Consider the following 20,206-nt stretch of genomic DNA (forward strand, 5'->3'; position numbering starts at 1 on the left):
TTATATATTGACATAGTTTTTTAAATAAATTGTGTATAATAGTTTGTTTCATAACAGCTCTTAATTTTTCACATATATTCAATGATTTTGCTGTTGGTTACAGACTAACTCATGCATTTCACAAAAAAATATTTTCTCCACACTTTTAAATTGAAGAAGCACCACAGAGACTGATCATCAATCGGTTTATGCCTAGAAACAGCGAATTCTGTAGGAAGGTAGAAATGCAATGCCACCCACAGAATGACACTAATTATAAGATATGAGACAATGTCCATATTTTTTGGGATGGAGCACTCTATCGGTATGTGAATCCTCAATAAGTATCTCATATTTTTGAAAATTACGACCTGGTGTGATCTGAACCACTACAAATCAAAGCGTTTACCGTACTATTCCGTGAAATGAATAAATCAAATGTCACCGAATTTCCAAACTTGTCTATGGGTATAATATTTTTTTAATGTTTTTTTGGCCTTTAGACAAAAGTGTAAGTATTATTTATAAAATTCATTTATGAGGGGTATTGTAACTTCTTTTTGGGTTATTTATGTAAGACTTTATATCACTTTATATTTTTAGGGTTAAATTCACTAATATTTTTAGTGAGTTTATGTAGATGTATAACCTTTATGGTGGATTATGAATACAAATTGACTTTCTTCAAGTTCAATTTTTGGAAAAAATGTCGAATTTGGAAATTAAACAACTGTTTGAATTCAGCAGGTAATGGATTTGAGGTATTCACTTACTTTAATGATTTTTTATATTTGCAGGTTTCAAGATTTTGGTGCTAGAGCCATATTTTCAATTTTATATTTTCCAATTGGTCTAATATTGTTAATAATCAGAGGCTTTTTTGTATTGTGTTTTATAATTGTTAATCAAACGTTTCCCGACTCTCCATTTACCGAAAAGTTGCTGAATAAATTGGCCTCTCTGTCATTTGGAATTTCCATATCCGTGGATAATCCTAAGCAGTTGGAGAAAGTGGATTTTTATATCACCAACCATACATCGATTTTTGATCAGCTGGTTGTACATATAACTACGGGATCAGTTTCGGTAAGTTTTTATCCCAGTTTAAAGTTTTTTCAAAATTATTTTGCTGCTAGTGGTCAGGACTAGGTTATTTTCACTGATTATTTTGTCATTCTGTTTTGTAATTTTATTCCATTAGAATTAGAGGTCATTTATGCCACTTATTTGAGTAAAGATTCATACGATTTGTGTAAATAAATGTAAATACTCTGTTGCAGCCCTCAAAATCATTTACATTGCAAAGTGTGGTGGGATTTGGAACAAAGGATTTTGGCAGTTTATCGAATGTTGAGAGTTTTAAGAAAAACATAGAAGTTTTGTTTACAAAAAAACGCATACCGGTTCACTTCTGCCCAGGTACTTATTGGTTGACTTAGGTAAGTCGGAGGGGTTAACCACTTTATGAAAAATTGTGATAGTGTTGTTCAAATCAGTGATTGTTCAAATTAAACTTCTGTGATAGCCTGCAAAAATTAGCTCTCTTTGTAATATACATCAACATTAACCGAAAATCTGGCAAGTTTATTAAAAATCACTCCAATTTTTCTATTTTTAACACCAAAACTTTAGCTAGTGGTAAGTAACTAAAAAAATGTTTTTATTTAAATTTAAAAGAAATTGTGGAAATAAAAAAATATCTAAAAAAATCCGTGGAAAGTGCAAACTTTTATCACAAAACTTCTTTAAAAAATTGTTAAATATTTTAAATAGACCACCCTGTACTTTAGGGTATTTTTGAATTTCTCGGAATTTTCTTGACATATTTAACGTTTGAATAATTCAAGAGGTGACATGAAAATATGGAAATTTTTCCATGTGAACTTTGACCGATTTTATTGGAACAATCAAATTGTTGTGATAAAAGGTTCATTTAGGATGAATGAGGCACTTCATCGAATATTTTTAACAAAAAATGTGCGCCACTGATATTTCTACAAATATTTATATTTTTCTAGTTAAGCAGCTAAAACATAAAAGCATAATATCCTATACCTTAATTTCTGAAGCATTTGTTATATATTTGGTGTTTATTTACTTATAGAAGGGCTATTCTAGTAGTCCTCGTTGATCTTTTAAAAATGAATTAATGTAAAGTGGTCAAAAACCAAATAAAAAAAGACAAAAAATTTAAATGGGAAAATCATTCAAAGGCGTTTTTATTTTAAGATAATAGTTTCTTAATGCCTTTCCCTATTAAAATACCCCCATGAAAAGAATTTGTTTTGTGATTTGAGATTGGCCATTAGGATTTGTTATATTGAATTTTAATACAAAAATTTATTATGTTAACCATATTCGCAGCGCGTATTATTTTCAAGTTAAGACAAATCCAAATTTTAATAAACTTGATGAGACTTAGCGTTCAGATATCTATTGGTGTGTGTTGGTTTTCTATAGACAGTGTGTTCCAAGTGTCCATCTTCGGTCCTTGTGATGTGCACATCTAAAAAGGGCAGACTGTTATAATCTTCAAGTTCTATAGTGAATTCAATCCTTGGATGAATGGAACTCAGATGTTCTAGGAATTTCAAAAGCTTCTCCTTGCCAAAAGGCCATACAACAAATACTTCCTCAACATATCTTGTCCATAATTTTGGCTTCAGATTTGCCTTCTCTATTGCTTTCTTTTCGAAGTAAATCATGAAGAGGTTGGCAATCACAGGCGTCTCTGCCTTGTCTAAAATTATATTGGGAGTTTGTAAGAATGTTATTTTAGATTTCTTAATCCATCATTTGCAGAGTTATTATTTTTATAAGATTTTAGAACATAAAAATGAAATAGGACGAGAATTCAGCACAACTTTATTATCATCCTTCTTGTGTAGCGAAATAATTTTAGCGTTAAATATTAAGCAAAAATCGAAGCTGGCATACAATAAAATTAACCGGTTTTTGTAAAATTGTGGTAGACATCTCATCTTCTCCATATTTCCAGTTCCAGTAATAAGTCTGAAGAATATGTTATTTCCATTATCTGCATTCCTTTTTAAATAATATTCCGGAACAATATTTTGAAGTATATTAGAGATTATAAGGTAGGGATTTGTAGTGATAGGACCACTATATTATTTAATATGGTTAACATAATGATGACGTCAGCCGCCGTCTTATAACGTTTGAGAATTTCGGATTTCAGTATTGACGCGCAGTGGTTGATCCCTCTGGTAAATATATGAGATATGGGCCAAACACATTACATCCCAAATAGCACACTTTAAGCCATTGGAAGACAAACGAAGCGCGCGTTTCGTCGTTACGGTCCAAATAAAGAGTGGCCTTGTTTTGTCAAATTTGTTGTTAAATAATGAAATAGTAAGTGGCTTGATACGATTTTCTTCTGTCCAAATTTAAAAATATGTTTTTGCAAGTAGTTCAGTTGTAAATGTGATATTGCCGGACAAAAAAAGTGAATAAGATTATAGTGAAAAGCTCTTCCAGTTCTTTTTTCTCTTCAGTTGTTCTTTGTTTGCGCCAGTCATCGTCTCTACTACTTTCTTTATCACTGTTACATATAGATTGATCTTGGTTAGTCTGGTAAGTTGTTTCCATCTTATAAAATCTTGAAGGGCATAGAGACATCTGCGTCCCGCTTGTATTCTGTTGTTAATTTCGTGCGATCCGATGTTGTCTTTAGTGATGGTTGTTCCAAGATATTTGAATTCTTTAACTCTTCTATACTCTGACCAATTCCATCTCTGTTCTGGATCTTGTGGCTTGTGTCTTTATTCTTCTATTTCCTATCGTCTGCACAAGACAATAGTAGATCGGGACCTTTTCCACGCAATACTGAAGTTGGTACCTCAATTCTCGCTCTCCTTATATGCTAAAGAGCTATATTTAAGAGTTGTGGAGAAAATACATCTCCCTGCTTTAGACCATTGTTTGAGTATAGCTGTGAGTATTGTTGTCCTATCGTAATTTTGCATTGGGCGCTTTCCATACCCATTCTATCAGACTGACCAGTTTTTTGAAGAATTCAAGTTCTTGCATATTGCTGGCGACAGTTTCGTTCTAACATACTCTATCAAATGCCTGTTTGAAGTCTATTATTAACATTTGATGTAACTCATATTCCCAGCAATTTTCCATTATCTGTCTATTAGTGAAAAATCTCTCCAATATTGAACGTCCAGTTCTGAATCTACATTGATAGTCGTCAAGTGTTTCTTCAGTATATGGTTTGGTTTTTTCCACTAAGATATTCTAAAGTACTTTGAAGGTTCTTCTTTACTTCTAATGGCCACGACTGCATAAGGTCATTCGGCGAGCTTACACAATTTTTCACATTATTCAGATATCCTAAAGAATGCCTTCTTAAGAAAAGGGTCTGGACCAATCTATCATCCTCCAGGCTATTTAATGTATACAAAAATGGAAACAACTTCTAAATAAATTGTCATAAAATGACGACCGATTCTTCAAACGGCTCCAGCAATCATCTTATACGGGATATCCGATCCCATCCGGCCTGGTTACCAGCGTGAATATAGGACATTCGGAAACCGTATTTACATACACCTCACGGAATTACACATCACAAATCCGTGTACATCCACGTAAGACGAACACTATTTCCCAAACTTATAGGCACTACGTCTCTATCACGTCAGATAACGACTATACGTAACAATATTTTCTTTAAACCACACTAATTTCGACCGATTTCTATAAATATTTTGGAACCGGGCAGGAGCAACGTCCGCCATGTGCAATGGTTCCATCGAAAGTCACTTTGAAGGTTGTGTTGAGAAGTTCGATTCCTCTTCCGTCCTCTGATACAACATTAAGCCGTACTTTCCTGTCAAATTTCAAAACATCTCTGTCTCACTCTGACACTTTCAAATACAAACATTCGTGTTTACCGGATAATAATAATAAACGCCACAATTTATGGTGCGGTAGGATGTGTTCTGAACAAATGACAAGTCCACGGGATATCCGGGATTCGCAATAGCGCCAGCTTGTGGATATCCATTAAACTCGAAAAATGTCAAGTGTCACACTTCTGGAAGTCGTTTTGGAATCCAAGTTTGGATTACGTACATATAATTCTTTTGAAATACAAATTTGTTCTTTTAAGAAACATTTACCAAATAAATATGCAAATTTTGAAGTTTTTAAACCATACTAGTAATAAATTCGTACGAATAAATCCACTGTAACATTACAGAGTGTGACTATATCACTTTGATTTTAATTTACAAATTTTGACGTGAGGTTAGTCTTCAATTAGCACTACAAATAATTTAAAATAAAACCTTCATATAATCCTTAAAATTAGGTTTTGGTTATGCTTTGCTCTATAACTAGCATAATAATAAAATTAATCTCTGAGACATGGCTCCTGAATTTTATATGAATGTGTTATCTAATCTGATAGTGAATATTTAAATGATATCCGGAAGTTGTACGAAAATAATAGTCCATTGAACTATCGGAGAATTTTCTGCATGGTTAATGTATGGACTAATTTGGCGTATCCAATGAATGTCGTGTGCTATCTGGGATTCTAGTTTACGATCCGGTACGTTACGGCTAAAATGATTCTGATTTTTAGAAGAAAAGCCCACGAATGGAAGAGCCCTGCTGAAATTCAATTCGAAATATTTTCAGTTTCTTACTAAACTGCAACCTATTTGTGTTACCGTCGAAAGGCCTTTTTTGAATATATCGGTTTCGAAGATCGGATCGTCGTACTTGAGCAACGTTTTATATTTCATGTATTCGCCCGTTACCAACTACAAACTAAAATTTTTACCGTCTTTGGAGAAGAAAAGCTTTACCGACGACGAGTTCGCGGAAATCGCCAGGCAAAATATCGCGTCGGAGTTGAAGGTAAAGTCCAGTCGGAGCAGTTGTGCAGTCACGTACAGTGACGTAACTGGCGTATGTCTTAGCTAAAAAAATTGATCTTGACGCGGTTTTTGACACGGATTTGAAAACTGACAAGCAAAATTTCTGTGTCAATTTACGACATCCGTTATGAATTAGATAAAGATGTCGAGCTATGACGTAACTGGACAATTGTTATAACTGGACTTTTGGCAACCGGTTAGAGACGCGGTGGCGAACTGCTTTCCAAATTTTGAAAATTTTGCAGATCGATACGTCCAACTTCACAGCCGCGGATTTAACGGAGTGGGAAAAACGCTATCTAGCGGAGCGACAAAGACAAACTCAAAATCGGGCGAATGATTCGTATGGTCGAAGGCCGAATCCCGAACTGCTGAGGATGGCGAACCAAGTGAAAGAAGTTTTGCCCCACGTACCGCTTAACGTGATTTATAATGATTTAGGTGAGAGGCAGATGTAGTTTTCGATATTAAAAAAAAAACTCTATTATCCAAAATAGTTTAAAGAAACAGGAAAAAAAACGGCGCTTTAAAATTAACGCATAATCTTAGAAATTGATTTTTTCTTTGGACTGTTTTTTGTCACTCCCGGCTTATTTTTATTTTTTTTTTCGTCTTTTTACTTCAATATTTGAATAATAAAAATTAAAATATACAATGTATTTTCCACTCTGTCGTTTTTAGCGGCTCGACAACGATAGCACAGGCCAACAAAGATTTTGTGAGTTGTGAGTTATAGGGACCAAACTAATAGAAAAACATTTTTTTTTTTGATGTCATATTTATTGTTTTAAAAATATTAATATTACATAACATTCTAAAATTGAAATTGCTACGCCACTGGCATACGTTTTACATAAATTAACAAGGTTAACGTGAAATATAGTTTATTTTTCAAAGAAACTTCCACAGGCTACTGTAATGCTATATACAAAACTTCTGAATTAAATAAAATTTTGTCTTTGTCGGATCGAAGATGTTGAGACATTTTTGGATTTGTGGTAAATCCTGTTTTGACTTTATATTTCTTAATTACTTTTGATATGTGGTCGGTCAGTGGCACCCAGGAACCTGGGTCGGGTCGTGGTTAAGATTGTTTCCTTGTTTAGATATGGATTTTTTTTTTTTATAATAATTTTTAAATATAGATTCTCGGATTTTTTTTTTCTCGAGTGCAAGTTATTTGCGGTTTCGTGATAATGTTCGTTTAATGAGGTTATTTGTCGCAGTCTCAGGGCTTTTTCACGTTCTTTTAGCCCGGGCGATATTTTTTGTTCTGTTTTTCCAATGTATTTTTTGGCGCATATGCATGGAATGCTACTGGTATCTAAAAAGGAATTTCAATTTCGTCTTTGGATTGATGTTGAGTGATTTTTGGACAAGCGGTAAATCTGATTTTGACATTATATTTCTCAGGAACTTTTAATATGTGATCAGCAATGTGCTGTGCGATAATCAGTGTTCATGACGACCATTTCCTTTATCGCCTTTTGAAATTACAATGTCGGGAAATTAGATTTTGCAGGTTGAATTTTTTTAAGGATAAAAAGTGATTTTTCAGTCCCAGAATGTTGACGATGCGTTTGGTAGTTGAAAGGAGTTTGGTTCGGAGTTATGGTTGGTTTTTCAAATTTTTGAATGTGATGTGGACAATTTGGGAGCAATTGCAAGATGTTGAGACGGAAGGGTCTTATTGATTTGGTCTTTATCTGTAAGGGTTTGAAGATTCCTTTTCAAAATAAAGCAAATTAAGGTCTACGAAGAATTTCGTAAGCAGATGACGTTTTAATATGATAGGATATTTTAATAAAATTAGGAATAACGTGATGGTCTCTGCGACTTAACAAGGAAGTCGTTAATCTTACCAGTTGCAGTCGACTATCCTCTTAATTTTCTGTTTTTTATTAAAGGCTAGTTGGATTACTGATAAGTCCAGAAGATTTTTAAATAGTATTACCATAGCCTGTGGAAGCTTCTATGAAAAACTTACGATATCACCTTTAAATTGTCCACCCCGTTAATACCGGTCCGTTCAAGTCGTCACCAGAGGCGTCGACGCAACGATCACCAATATCCTGGAAGGAAGGATTCAATTCGTTCCCGAATCTCCGCAACCGTCTCCTTCTTCGAGCCACCATCGGGCGTCCGCATCGAAATCCTCCGGCTCCTTAAATTTTTCAAACGTCTCGAACGTAGTTCCGTTAAGCACCGCCGCCACTAGCTTCGGTAAAACAGCGTCGGAACGTACGAAATCGTTCCAGGAACGGAAAGAACTACTCATTGCGGTGGCCAGGCGACGTTATATTGAGAAAAATAATCTGGACATATCGTTTTAGCAGTCTGTGTTAGTTCTAGGTTAGAATTAGTGCCAAAAAGGGAAGCCCTGTTTTTTTATACCTTTGTTTAATTTTTCAATTCGTTAGGGTTATGGGGTTTTGATTTTTATCTGCCCGTGCTGCGCAACCCGTGCTATACAAGGTGGTCCGCAGTAAATGTGCAAAAAATGAATGAATCATAAAATGTTTAATTTAGTTTTGTTTAATCATTAGAGAGACACTGAGCGCTCAGTTCAGTTCTAAAATCCCGCTATTTCATGCCACAACTTTTTTTTCAACCAAATAGAGTTTTTTAGGTCCCAAAAAAAATTTCAAAAATTTGTCGATCCTCCACGCAAAAACTAGCCGACAAAATGGTGGCCGATGCGTGGCCTACATCAAATCCCGAAGTTCCGTCACAGAGAACAAAAAAAAAACAAACCGTTGCCCAAACATTAAGTTTAGGGATGACCGATGAAAGTAACTAAACTCGATGACGCAAAAAATCCTACAGAAAATCAATAGAAAAAACTGCAGAGACGCAATGGAAACTTGGATGTATTCAAAATTTTAAAAAGTAGAACAATTTCTGAAAAAATGACACTTTTAAAGCACACGAAAAAAATTAAAGTAAATAGGAATCAACACAGCTAAGGGAGCTAATTGTAAAAGTGTTAATTGAAAAATGGCAACAATATACTGAAGATTTCCGAGAGACAGAAGAAAGGTCCAGAAATAAGTAAAGCCAAGTTCACGCGACAATTTTACAAAAAAGAAACCGATATGTGCGCTGAAATAATTAAGTTAATTGCCGAAAAGGATAGCAAAGGCTTAGATTTAATAACGGACTTGCTAAAATCAACATCTACAACACTTCCAAAGAGCCGAACTCCTCCCAGCGCTTGTCTATCGAATGATAAGCCACATGTCCCACGTACTTTTTCATCATTCGCACCCGTCTTCACGTGAAATTTGAATATCTCGGTTTGGTTTGTGTTAAATATCAAAAGATGATCGAAAAAACGACATCAAAAGACATACTTATAAAAAAGGTGTATTTTATCTAAACTGCTTTTTAACCCACAGTATCGTACAAAATTAAAGCAACTTTCTGGATGGATGGATGAGTCCTTACAGTTAATATTTGGACCAATATTGTTATATTGACAATAGTTTCTTTACTAATGATAGCCCAACCGTTTTTAATTTCTCCGAATAATTGGGCATGTTTTTTGAAATTTTTTCTTCGAGTTTATTTTTCCACAATCTAACAAAGATTCTCGGGCGACTAAGGCGGCCATAAACCTGATTTCATGTTCTGTTAAATCTACAACTCTGTGAGAGTGATATTGACTCAGAAGATTCATATGTTTCAAGTGAACCGAATACCGACTTTGACGATGACGTATATAATGAAGAAGAGCAGGTTCTAATAGAAGCGAACTGCAGATTCGACAATCCTCACATCAGAAGAAATATAATAAAAGTTCGACTCTGTCAGCCTGATGGTACTGCGCGAGCTCTTGAAAACAAAGCAACTGCTAGACAGATCTGGGATTTGTTTATCATCCCTGTAGTAAACACCAAACTTGAAACAATAAGACTAAAAGTACAAAATCAAAACTCTGCGCCATATAAAAACACCATTTCTCATGAAATAAATTCATTGTTTTGCATTTTTTTGCTCTGTTCTATTTTCAAATCATCACAAGCGTGACTGGTATTCAGAATCTTTATTCTAAACTGTCAAAAAATTATTTAATCGGAGTGCATGCCACCATTGACGAGACTCTGGTACCGTTTAAAGGACGACGCAGATTTAAAATATGTATGTTCATAATGTATATTTGTTCAAGGCTATACTCAGGAATTGACACTTCTATCGTACGTACCAAAACCAAACCAAAACCAGCAGTCGTTCTGTTATCATCAACACATCATTCAGTATTTAGTGCCTTCATCTAAGAATCAGACGCAGGCTATTGGCCAATCGCTATTGCATAATAGCAGTCGCCGCACATTTTGCATGGTTGATATCCAGGTACTGCCGATTCCAAAATGACAAGATTTCATTTTGTGAAGGAGATAACGCTCTCCATTTAATGAGTGACATTTTACCAATGAATATTTGGCAGGAACGTAATTATTTTCACGAGTTTAGGATTGATTTTTTACGCATTCATTGCGGAATACACTGGCTTAACCTGAAAACTCGCTAGACAGCGTCATACATGCTTAATTTGGTAAGACTTAAAGGAATAAGGTTATGCCGTCGTTAGTCGCGACCTAGTTTAACTTGAGGTCTGGGTCTGGGATTAGTATCACTTTTATCACTCCTGTACATAGTTTAAAAAATTCGATTCGAGGCAAAAGTAGTGTTGTGACAGATATTGCACATATTTTATATCAAAACGAACTACGCTAGGGGATTTATTTTGAACTTGTACATAACATATTGTTATTTATTGTATTAGTGAAAAATATATTGTATTATTAAAGTGAATCGTTTGTTTTTTATCAAAAATAGAGAAAAGCAGAGAAAATGAATAGAAGGTGGGTGATTCGAGAATAATTGACGAATCATACTGGGCCCCACTGCTGGCCACCAGCCTCTTAAAATATGGAAAGTGTTTTAATTTTGTTTGTTATAAAACGCTGAAAACAACCTAGTTTAGTAGTTTTTATAATAAGTAATGTGAAAAAAAAGCTATTCTTGATAAAAAGTTTTGGATAGTCTAACACTGGAAATATTACATATGTCATGGTGGTCGTAATTGGAGTTTTAGCTGGGATCTATACGAGTAGGGAATATTTTGAACAACTTAAGATCTACTATTATTACCAAGGCAATAATAATATAGTATATTATGCAACAAGTGCGGCAAACGGCATTTGACTCACGAGTTTATTTGACGTGAGCGGAGCGAGTGTTTAATAAACGAGTGTGTTAAAAAGTTTACCGAACGTGTTGCATATTATACTTTTTCTACGACCGTTAGTTTTTGAGTATACACGAATACATTCACTGACATGACTGTCAGATTTGACAAACGTCAACAATCAAAGCGTTGGAAATGTCTCCGAAAACACCCGATTGCTTCCAAAGCCGTGCGGTAAAATCCCAGAAATGTCCGAAGTGGCGCGGATTCGTGGGAAACGAAATATTATTATGGCTTTTTTTAAAGGCAAATGCATTACGTACTCAGATTTTTTTTACAGTTTTCTATTTTCTCATAAATGAGTATAACTTTCTTATTTTATATGGCAATCATAGTTGGCTGTGGTCTTAAAAAAATGCCCGTGCCGAGCCCTTTTCAACCATATAGATTTATTGGTATCAATGATGAAAGAAGCGCGATTTTTTCTCTCCTTAAAAAAGTGAGCAAGTAATTTTTGAACTCTCAAAGATGTTGAACAAGACACTTTGTGTGACCCGATTTTGCGTCTTGTCAAAAATACGTGGAATATGAATTTTACTCTCCGATAGGACTAAACTACTTGGAAGTTTTGAACTGTACCCAGCTAAAAACTTGCCTTTGTGAATTGTTTAATTTTTTATCTTTTTTGCTTCTTTTAATTTAATCAAGTCGCACTCCTGACTAAAATGGGTTTTTAAGGGACCAAAAAATGACACATCCATAGGTTGTAGTCGATGGGTTGTATGTGGGGGAAATCCGACCATTATAATGCCAGAAGAGTAACGCGGTTACGATAGTTGTCCACAAAAAGTAAAATGGGTTCATCCGGAGAGCATTTCGTGTATTGCTTGAAGTGTTTCAGGTATTTTAGAAATATCTCCGAATCCATCCATCCATTTTTCTTCGTGCTGCATGACGAAGTTCGGACTCTGCCGAAAACAAAAAAAGGTGGAACATAATTACCAGCAGGCCACCGGCCCTTTTCCTCTGAAAGTACCTTTGCCGCTCTTCTATTTCCACGTGGACTGAAGACTTTGGGAATTTTGGTGGGCACCACTTTCATCTGCATTATAAATGCATTCGGGTGGTATTTTGTATAATGTTCGCTAACGATATCGAAAAAGATGCCGACTGATGCTTTATTAAATCCCACTAATCTTGCCAAGACGTAGATTCTGGTTTTCGCAAGCTTAATTTCCATTTTTTGGCAAATCCAGCAGTTCAATCTTTTCCGGCCATCCCTTTTTCAGTCCTGTGGGGTACGGTGGGGAATTTCGTTTCTTTCCGAATATTCATATGCTATTTCTCTCAGTTGAAGAAATGTAAGTCCAACGGCACGTTCATTTACAATTTTTGTGTAATTATAAAGTTCTCTATATTGTTCTTCTGAAAAGGTGCCTCTGAATCTTCCACCATGAACAGGTAAATCTTGTCCATTTCTTTTCTTATTGACGTACCTTCTTAACGTCGCTTCAGGAATTGAAAATCGTTCCGCTACACTGTTGACAGATTTGCCTTCTAAAACCTCATTGATGGCTGCCTCTATATTAACCCTGTCACTCCGAGATCGGCGATCCGATATTTTCTTATTCTCCGGCATTCTGAAAAAGACAGAACCAATTACTGTACAAAATTCGTTCATAAAAATACACCATCACGTAGAATTAAAAAGGCCACAGCTAATTCAAAATATATTATTTTTGACAAACAACAAGACAGTATTTTGCTTTAAACCTTCAAATACTTAGAATTTTTAACGAAAATCAGTCATCTTACCCGTTTTTTTTTAAATGAAGATAGATAAAACAAATATTACGGAAAAAAAATAAGTGAAGAATATAGGATTAGATTACTCCTATCATTCTTAAATAAATTTGAAGAAACATTTACGCAACTACAAGGAAAAAAATCGATACACGGGTTTGTTAAGAAACTATTTTGTCTCTTGCAATTTTTGATAAAACTTACAATTTCCAATTTAAAAAAAAATGTAAAGCATTGAGTTGGAAAAATAATTTAGTTGCTTGCTGTCAATGTCATGCTGCCATGAGTAAGCTATGAATAAAATACCTTCTACACATCTTTAAAATATTTTATTTAAACGATGTCACTCAAATAAAAACACAACAAATTAACAAGAACCCAAGCCCAAACCAAACAGTATATTATGCCACAAGCCTGGTAAACGGCAAGTGAGTCAAAGCTTACCAAACGAGTTGTATACTATACTTTTTCTATGACCGTTAGTTTTTGAGAAACAACGCGAATACATTTTTGTATATCTCTTGAAATTACATCACAATAGATTATATCTATTATGAAGTGGCGATGTTCAAGATAACTACTCTTCCACATAACTACGTCACTGAATATATTTGATTTAATTTAATTATCATGAACATACAGTGGACGGCGAAATATTTTTAAGAAAAATATTTTATATGAACAACGGTCCTCAAAGGGTTGGTTTTGAATTTTTCAGCAACTGAATTTACTTAAATAAATAAATTAAATAAACCAAAATAAATAAAATAAAATAAACCAAAAAAACGCAAGGGAGAAATCAGGTATTATTGGATTAAAAAAAAAATTCTTGCCCACTTTTTGCAGTAAATAGAAAACATACATCATTTTTAAAATCTCTTTTCGGAATCTTCGGAAAAAATTAAAAAAAAGTACTTATGATGGAAAATTGATCCCCCAAACGATATTTTAAAATTTTGATTTTAACATTCTTTTTATAATGAAAAACAGATAAATTTATGAAATTGTCAGCATCCATAATCAAATGTCTATACTTTACGAATATATTAACGACTTAACGAAAAACCGCTCCGTTACCATATAATATTTTAGTATTATAATTTTTAATTGTTATAATAATATTTTCTGTGATTTAAAATGGGCCTAGTGAATAAATGTTGCAATTATGTGATTAAAAAATTAGTTTTAATTACAGCTCATCGCGCTTGCCAATTTAGAGCCTTTATAGGGAATTATATGTGCAATTCTTGTGAGAGGGAAATTTACCTGGGCCGCGAACTTCAGATACGTAAAAATACACACAATAAACCTGTAAATAATAGTAGTATAAAATTACAGATGATGATAAGGAAGATCCGACTTTAAAGTGTTGACAATCAATTGAAAATTGAAATTGTTAATAAATTGCTGTCGGAAGTTGGTGACCCACCGATGAAATTGAGACTAGTGTCAAGTGTTGCTGAGTGTCAGAAAGCTATTTTAACTTCTGACACCCGGTATAGAAAACTAAGGCTTGTTTTGGACGTATGGATTATCCCATTAATTTCGTGACACAAAGGCTTTCCGTACACCATGAACGCGTCCGTAGAAAAAAGGACCGACGAAATCTCTAAAAGCCATTATTAGGCTCACACGGTACAGGTTGAAAATCTGGACTACAATAAAACTAGGACCTGTTCGCGCTGAGAAACGAGCGACGTTGCCAAGCTGTTTACTCCTTCCGTGGTACTTTCCGCATAGGAATAAGCCACTGATAAAGAAGTTCTAATGCGACGGGTGTGTCTTAGGATGGAATTCGCACTCTGTACTTGAAGCTTCGCTGTGGAGGAAAGACTTTCGATTGTGACATCGTTAAAAATTTGTAGTAATAATAATAATAGTTTTGAAATACAACAAATCGATCAAAGGTAGCAATTGTTTATAGCCATAATGAAAAAAGGAAAAATAATTTATCTATACATTTATAAACAACAGTGTATAGGGTGATCAATTATAAAAGTTTTCGTCCGTGTTATATTTACGTATTTAGGGGGATCCAAAAAATCTATATTATAACCATTTATAAGAGCCCTTTGAAAGCTGATTTCAAATATATATAACACATTATGGTTATTTTTGTTATCCAACACACAAATTTTGCACTTAGTACGTCATAACTCGCCATTTGTTTCATTCGTTCATTAGTCGTTTTGTCGTCCATTTTGATAGAACAACATAATATTTGTAATCTAATATATAAATGACAACAATAATTATTATTACGGTTGTTAAACATTGTTTGGCGTGGTCCACTACCATATTTATTATATAATTCTTTTTTTGTCTAGTAAAATAAATTTTATTTTTTAAATGACCAATAAATAAGTGTCTGGAACCCTAAGGTGTGGTGTTTCTCAATCCACTCTCTATATTTATTGTCGAGATAATCCATTACCCGAGCCGTATTCGTACTGTTGAAAAATAATTTCTGTAGATTCATTCAGTAACATATTAACTATAAACTCTTTTACATTTTGTGATATAAGGGATCTATCGCTTTCATAAAATATATGGAACACAATTTTGTTGTTTTTAATTTCACACCAACCATTAACAGAACATTAGACTTGAAAATATCCCTGCTGATGTAAAAGAAGATTCATCAGTTTATAAAATTTCATCAAAAAATAGAGGGTCGATTTCTAGTCTTTCTAACATAACTCTTCAAAATATTAGTTATTATTAGATTATTGTCGGGAATAGGATATGCCGATGACGTAAGACCATATTGCCAAGTCATTATATTTTATCGTGTCTTATTTACATGAAGAAAAATGCTAATCTCTATACGACAAATACTAAAATCCACGAACATAATACCCGTGGTACAACTGATATAAGATTTACAAGATTGACTCATAGCAGGTACTTTCATAACTATTACGGTCCTGCCTTATATAATAAATTACCCAACAAATTAAGGGATTTAAGTTTGGATGTGTTTATAGCGAACTCAAAAAAATTCTACTTGGAAGGGCTTTCTACAATATACAAGAATATTTTAATTTTGGAAATATGAATTTTGGGTAGATAGGGTCGTGTTTGTAGTTGGGATTGACATAGTGTTATTTTAAATTTTGTAAATGTCGTTTTTATTAATTTGTTTTGTACATTCTTGATTAGTTGCATTTGCTTATTTGTTAGTATTACAATATGTGTATTATAATAAGTAATCTTTTGATAACTTGTACTTTATAGTTGACGTATGAAAACAATTGTTTTATTGTAAATATCACGAAATAAATTTGAATTTTGAATTTGTGTCTTATTTTCCTTCGTAAGGTGCTGCACTTTCATGGTTTTAAAAGAATGCCACTTGTTTTTCTTTAAAATTCTTCAAATCGGGAACTCCATCATGTATAGAATTTAAATTCTTGTCTGAAAAATATACTATTATTGCCGGGAAAAATTCAGCAAGGGCGTAAAACTTAGAAAACGTTAATCAGTATTTTAAAAAGTCTATCTTGGTCCTTAATCAACGTTTTTGAAGACACCCTGATTTGTTGTCAGTATCGGAAAACAACAAAAAAGCAATTATCGTCCCAACGAGCAGCGATTTTTGAAATACGCAAATATTTATAACGTAATAAATATAATACTATTCTGTATTTTACTGGTGCCCGTTTTATGAGGCACGGGCAAAGTTAAAAAAGTCAAATTACCAATAATATAAACAAATGTATAATTCTTCATCCCGGTTCGTAATATTAATTCCTCTGAAGTGATAAATATATAAAAATCAAAATAAATAAGAACTGAAAGTTCAGATTTTCACGAAATTATATATTTTGACATGACAATTGCTTCGACAACACCGTGTCTTTATCAAATGTCGAAACAATTGTCATGTCAAAATATATAATTTCGTGAAAATCTGAACTTTCAGTTCTTACTTATTTTGATAAATGGATTTTCATCAAGTAGAAGCCACCTCAGTTCAATAATTGATAAATATACTTTATTACTTTTTATTGCTGCCATTGCCGTAGATATATTCGATATGTTGAGGCTTTCAAAATTTTCATTACAACACCATAATTTCTGTGAAAATCCCCCCGTATACGTAAACAAAACATGGAAGATAAATATCAGTTGTCAATGCAATTTATTAAACTTTTTTTTCTAAAACCTAGAGGAAACAAATTAGAGGGGGTGGTTACTTATAATGGCTCTACAGTGAGACAAAGTTAATGTCACAGCAATACCATTTAAATTTGGTTATCTGACATCCAACATATTATAGATGAATCTTCCAGTTAACTCCTTGTCAATGTGGTGCAAACAAGGTTAAGGGACAAACCTCAATTAAAGTAAAGTTAGTGTCAAACACGCGTATCACATCTCTTCATGGCCACACTGTTGAGTGTATAATCGAACAACGTGGGGCTATCATTTCGGTGCATAAGACGACACTAAGTTTCAGAGAATTCACAGAGCACTGCTGATTTATCATGAGCTTTGTGAAAGATCCTTAACCACAAATGAAGTAAGTTTAACGTAATGGATAAATTGATAACGAAACTCAGGGACCCATATTCGACCATTGAAGTACTCCTCATATGCCAACAAAATTTTTAGCCTCTATACTAATTACGAATCTTCTGGATTAGTCCTGAGACTTCTATTTATAAGTCAAACTTCACTAAACTGACACAGGGGGAACCCAGAAGCCTTGTAAATGGTATTACAGTAGCCTGTAATAGTTTCTTTGGAAAATTATATATAAAATCAAGAGTTGCTTGTATCTGTGTATACAACCTTAGTCGGTCTCCAAAACTTCTAAGATATACTGAGTAACATAGACAAAGTGAGTAGGATCTCTTTTGAAATTACACAAAATGGGAATAGGTAAGAATTTGTAAGTTTTATAAAAAAAAAACGGTGTCACAAAGACACACCCTGTATATGATACAATCATTGTTCGAAGTAGAGGTTATAGCCCTGGATTTTCCACGTGTCCTGGTGCAATAATTTTTTGAAAATAGTAAATGGTTTTCGAGAAAATAAGTTTTTTCTAAAACCATGCAGTGCGCCGTAATAATCAATGACGTCAAGGCGTCTTGACAGTCCCCGAAATATCGATTTCAATATGGATTTTTTCAAATATCCCGACCGGCGTTTGCAGCTCTTGATGTGGCCCATGACCCCGTTTGTAGCCATATTTTTACGATTTTTGATTTGCGGCTAATAATTTACTCTAAAAAAACAATCTTCTAGATATTTTAGATTTTTGCTTATAATTTGAAAACCCTGTATATAATCGAAAAAATGCTTGAAATATGTTATATGTTATTGCACTAGATCAAATACAATACAAAAGTTTTTGCTATCCACGCGGGCTATGTCGCAACATAAAAGAGAGCGAGATCTGAATCATAGTCTTTCTGAATCATTTTTCAGTTTTTTTGAATTTGCCGCGCACCCTGTATATTTTTGAAAAATTGTCACGAATAAAAGTTTACAGAGCCGTTTCTTCTGCTTCTTTTGGTTCAAGAATTTTTTTGGTCTCGTAAACAGTTTTTGAAAAATTTTTTTTTATATACCCTTACACACGCGATTTTTTATTTTTTTAGAATACTTTATTACATATGATTCAGTGAAGTGCCTTGTAAATTCGTATTATTCTTTTTTAATGACACATCACAATACTTAATGAATAAACACTTTTGAGATTTTTACATTAAGGTTTACACCATCATTACAGTTTTGTAATTATGCCATTTCAATTTCCGTGTCCTTAATAGACTTTCATCTGAAAAATAACTTTAAAAAATTGCTCTCGGATGACCAAAATGCAAACTAGGACAATTCCGTTCCAACCTTTGTTTAGATACTTGCTTGTCCTTAATTCCTTCTCCGGCGTTGTCTGTCCCCTTCAGGGGACAGACAACGGGATTATATACGTATGCGTAAAAATTACTTCAATTTTACCGAGCTTTATTGCTACCTCCTCACCAATCACATAGTTCTATAATAATATCGAAGCGCACGAGTGTACTGCCTAGAGGAAAAAAAACTAACAAACTGTAATAAATTTCCTTTGATAAAAATGGCAAATGAAAAAAATTAAATATATTTAAGCTTTATCGCCAATTTCTTATGGCAGAACTTAAAAACTGTATGTGCCAACATAAAAAGTCACTATTTACACACTATCGATTCATTATACACATGAGTAACTTCTAAGTTTATGTTTAGGAAAATCTCTATTGCAGTAGACCTGAGGATAATTTCTATCGTGTTCCTTGCAATTCTCCAACCAGAAAAACGCTAATACTCTCTTGGTTTTCATTTGACAACTGTAGCTCCTTGCCGTCGTTATTATTGCCCGCAAAAAGAGCCACACGGTTAAAATTGATTATCCTTGTTTTTGCGCATGCTCCCTTCTTATTTATTTATTAGTTTTTTTTCGTACTCAACTTAATATACAAACATTACAACTTATAGAATGGCACAGGTGGCTTTTACTTAATGAAAATCCATTTAAAACAATTAAATTAAAACCAAATGTGTTCACATTTTCACAGTTACATCTAATTATTTATCAGTATGGTACAGCCTTTTTAATCTGAACAATCAAATGCAAGGGCTGTCTCTGTCAGTGGATTAATGAACGACACCCGATATTAAAGGCTTATAAATTTTATTTAACACATTCGACTCAGTATATAATTATAAAAAAAAACGTAATATGTAATATAAAAATAGCTTATTGAAATGCATAATACCTATAACATAATTATGTAAAGTATGTTCACATATGTATACATTGGATCATGTGACATAAGTCTTAAATAAGCAAATACTTAATAAACAAAGTGAATTTAAAACACAAAAAAAACGTACAAAACACGACGTAAATTAATAAAACGGGAAATAAAACCGTAAAAACATATGAATGGAAAATGAGCAAGTAATTTAGATCACGGAAAAGAAATCTTTAATGGACTTTTTTTTCTTCGAATGTATCTCTCTATCGACAGGTTTATTGGGAAGGCGAATTTCAATAAAGTTCGCCGTCACTCACATTTTTTTATTTTTTGAGGGTAATTCAACCTTGTTGATTAAATCAGCGTCTGTCAAAATTTTCTGTTTCTTAATTATTCCTTTCCCATTCATTACATCAATACAAACTTATAATTATTTCTAATCTTTATTAAATGCTGTACGTAACGCGTGCTCTTTCCTGAAGAAGAAAGGTAAACCATTCCTTTTACATTTCAGAACACCCGCACATTTTGACTGTTGTTGCAAATTTAAAGCAACGTGCTTTCTT

At 33.6% G+C, this 20,206-nt stretch overlaps 1 protein-coding gene across 1 annotated transcript; it reads left to right on the forward strand.

Annotated features, from left to right (window-relative positions):
• Positions 1 to 253: 253 nt before the first annotated feature.
• LOC132707843 (lipid droplet-regulating VLDL assembly factor AUP1-like) lies at positions 254 to 8,624 on the forward strand. The gene is made up of 7 exons (XM_060679808.1): positions 254 to 490; positions 583 to 726; positions 777 to 1,065; positions 1,260 to 1,398; positions 5,600 to 5,877; positions 6,143 to 6,338; positions 7,932 to 8,624. Exons 2-7 carry the CDS (start codon positions 686 to 688, stop codon positions 8,228 to 8,230), a joined length of 1,242 nt encoding a protein of 413 aa, XP_060535791.1. The 5' UTR covers positions 254 to 490; positions 583 to 685; the 3' UTR covers positions 8,231 to 8,624.
• Positions 8,625 to 20,206: the final 11,582 nt, after the last annotated feature.

Source organism: Cylas formicarius, unplaced genomic scaffold, assembly GCF_029955315.1.
Source record: "Cylas formicarius isolate icCylForm1 unplaced genomic scaffold, icCylForm1.1 PGA_scaffold_9__14_contigs__length_23061073, whole genome shotgun sequence".
In the NCBI taxonomy this organism is placed as follows: Eukaryota; Metazoa; Arthropoda; class Insecta; order Coleoptera; family Brentidae; genus Cylas; species Cylas formicarius.

Coding starts and splice junctions, on each gene's coding strand:
- LOC132707843 (XM_060679808.1), top strand. CDS start 686: ATGTCGAATTTGGAAATTAAACAACTGTTTGAATTCAGCAG. Junction 727..776: donor CAACTGTTTGAATTCAGCAG/GTAATGGATTTG, acceptor TTATATTTGCAG/GTTTCAAGATTTTGGTGCTA. Junction 5,878..6,142: donor ATATCGCGTCGGAGTTGAAG/GTAAAGTCCAGT, acceptor AAAATTTTGCAG/ATCGATACGTCCAACTTCAC.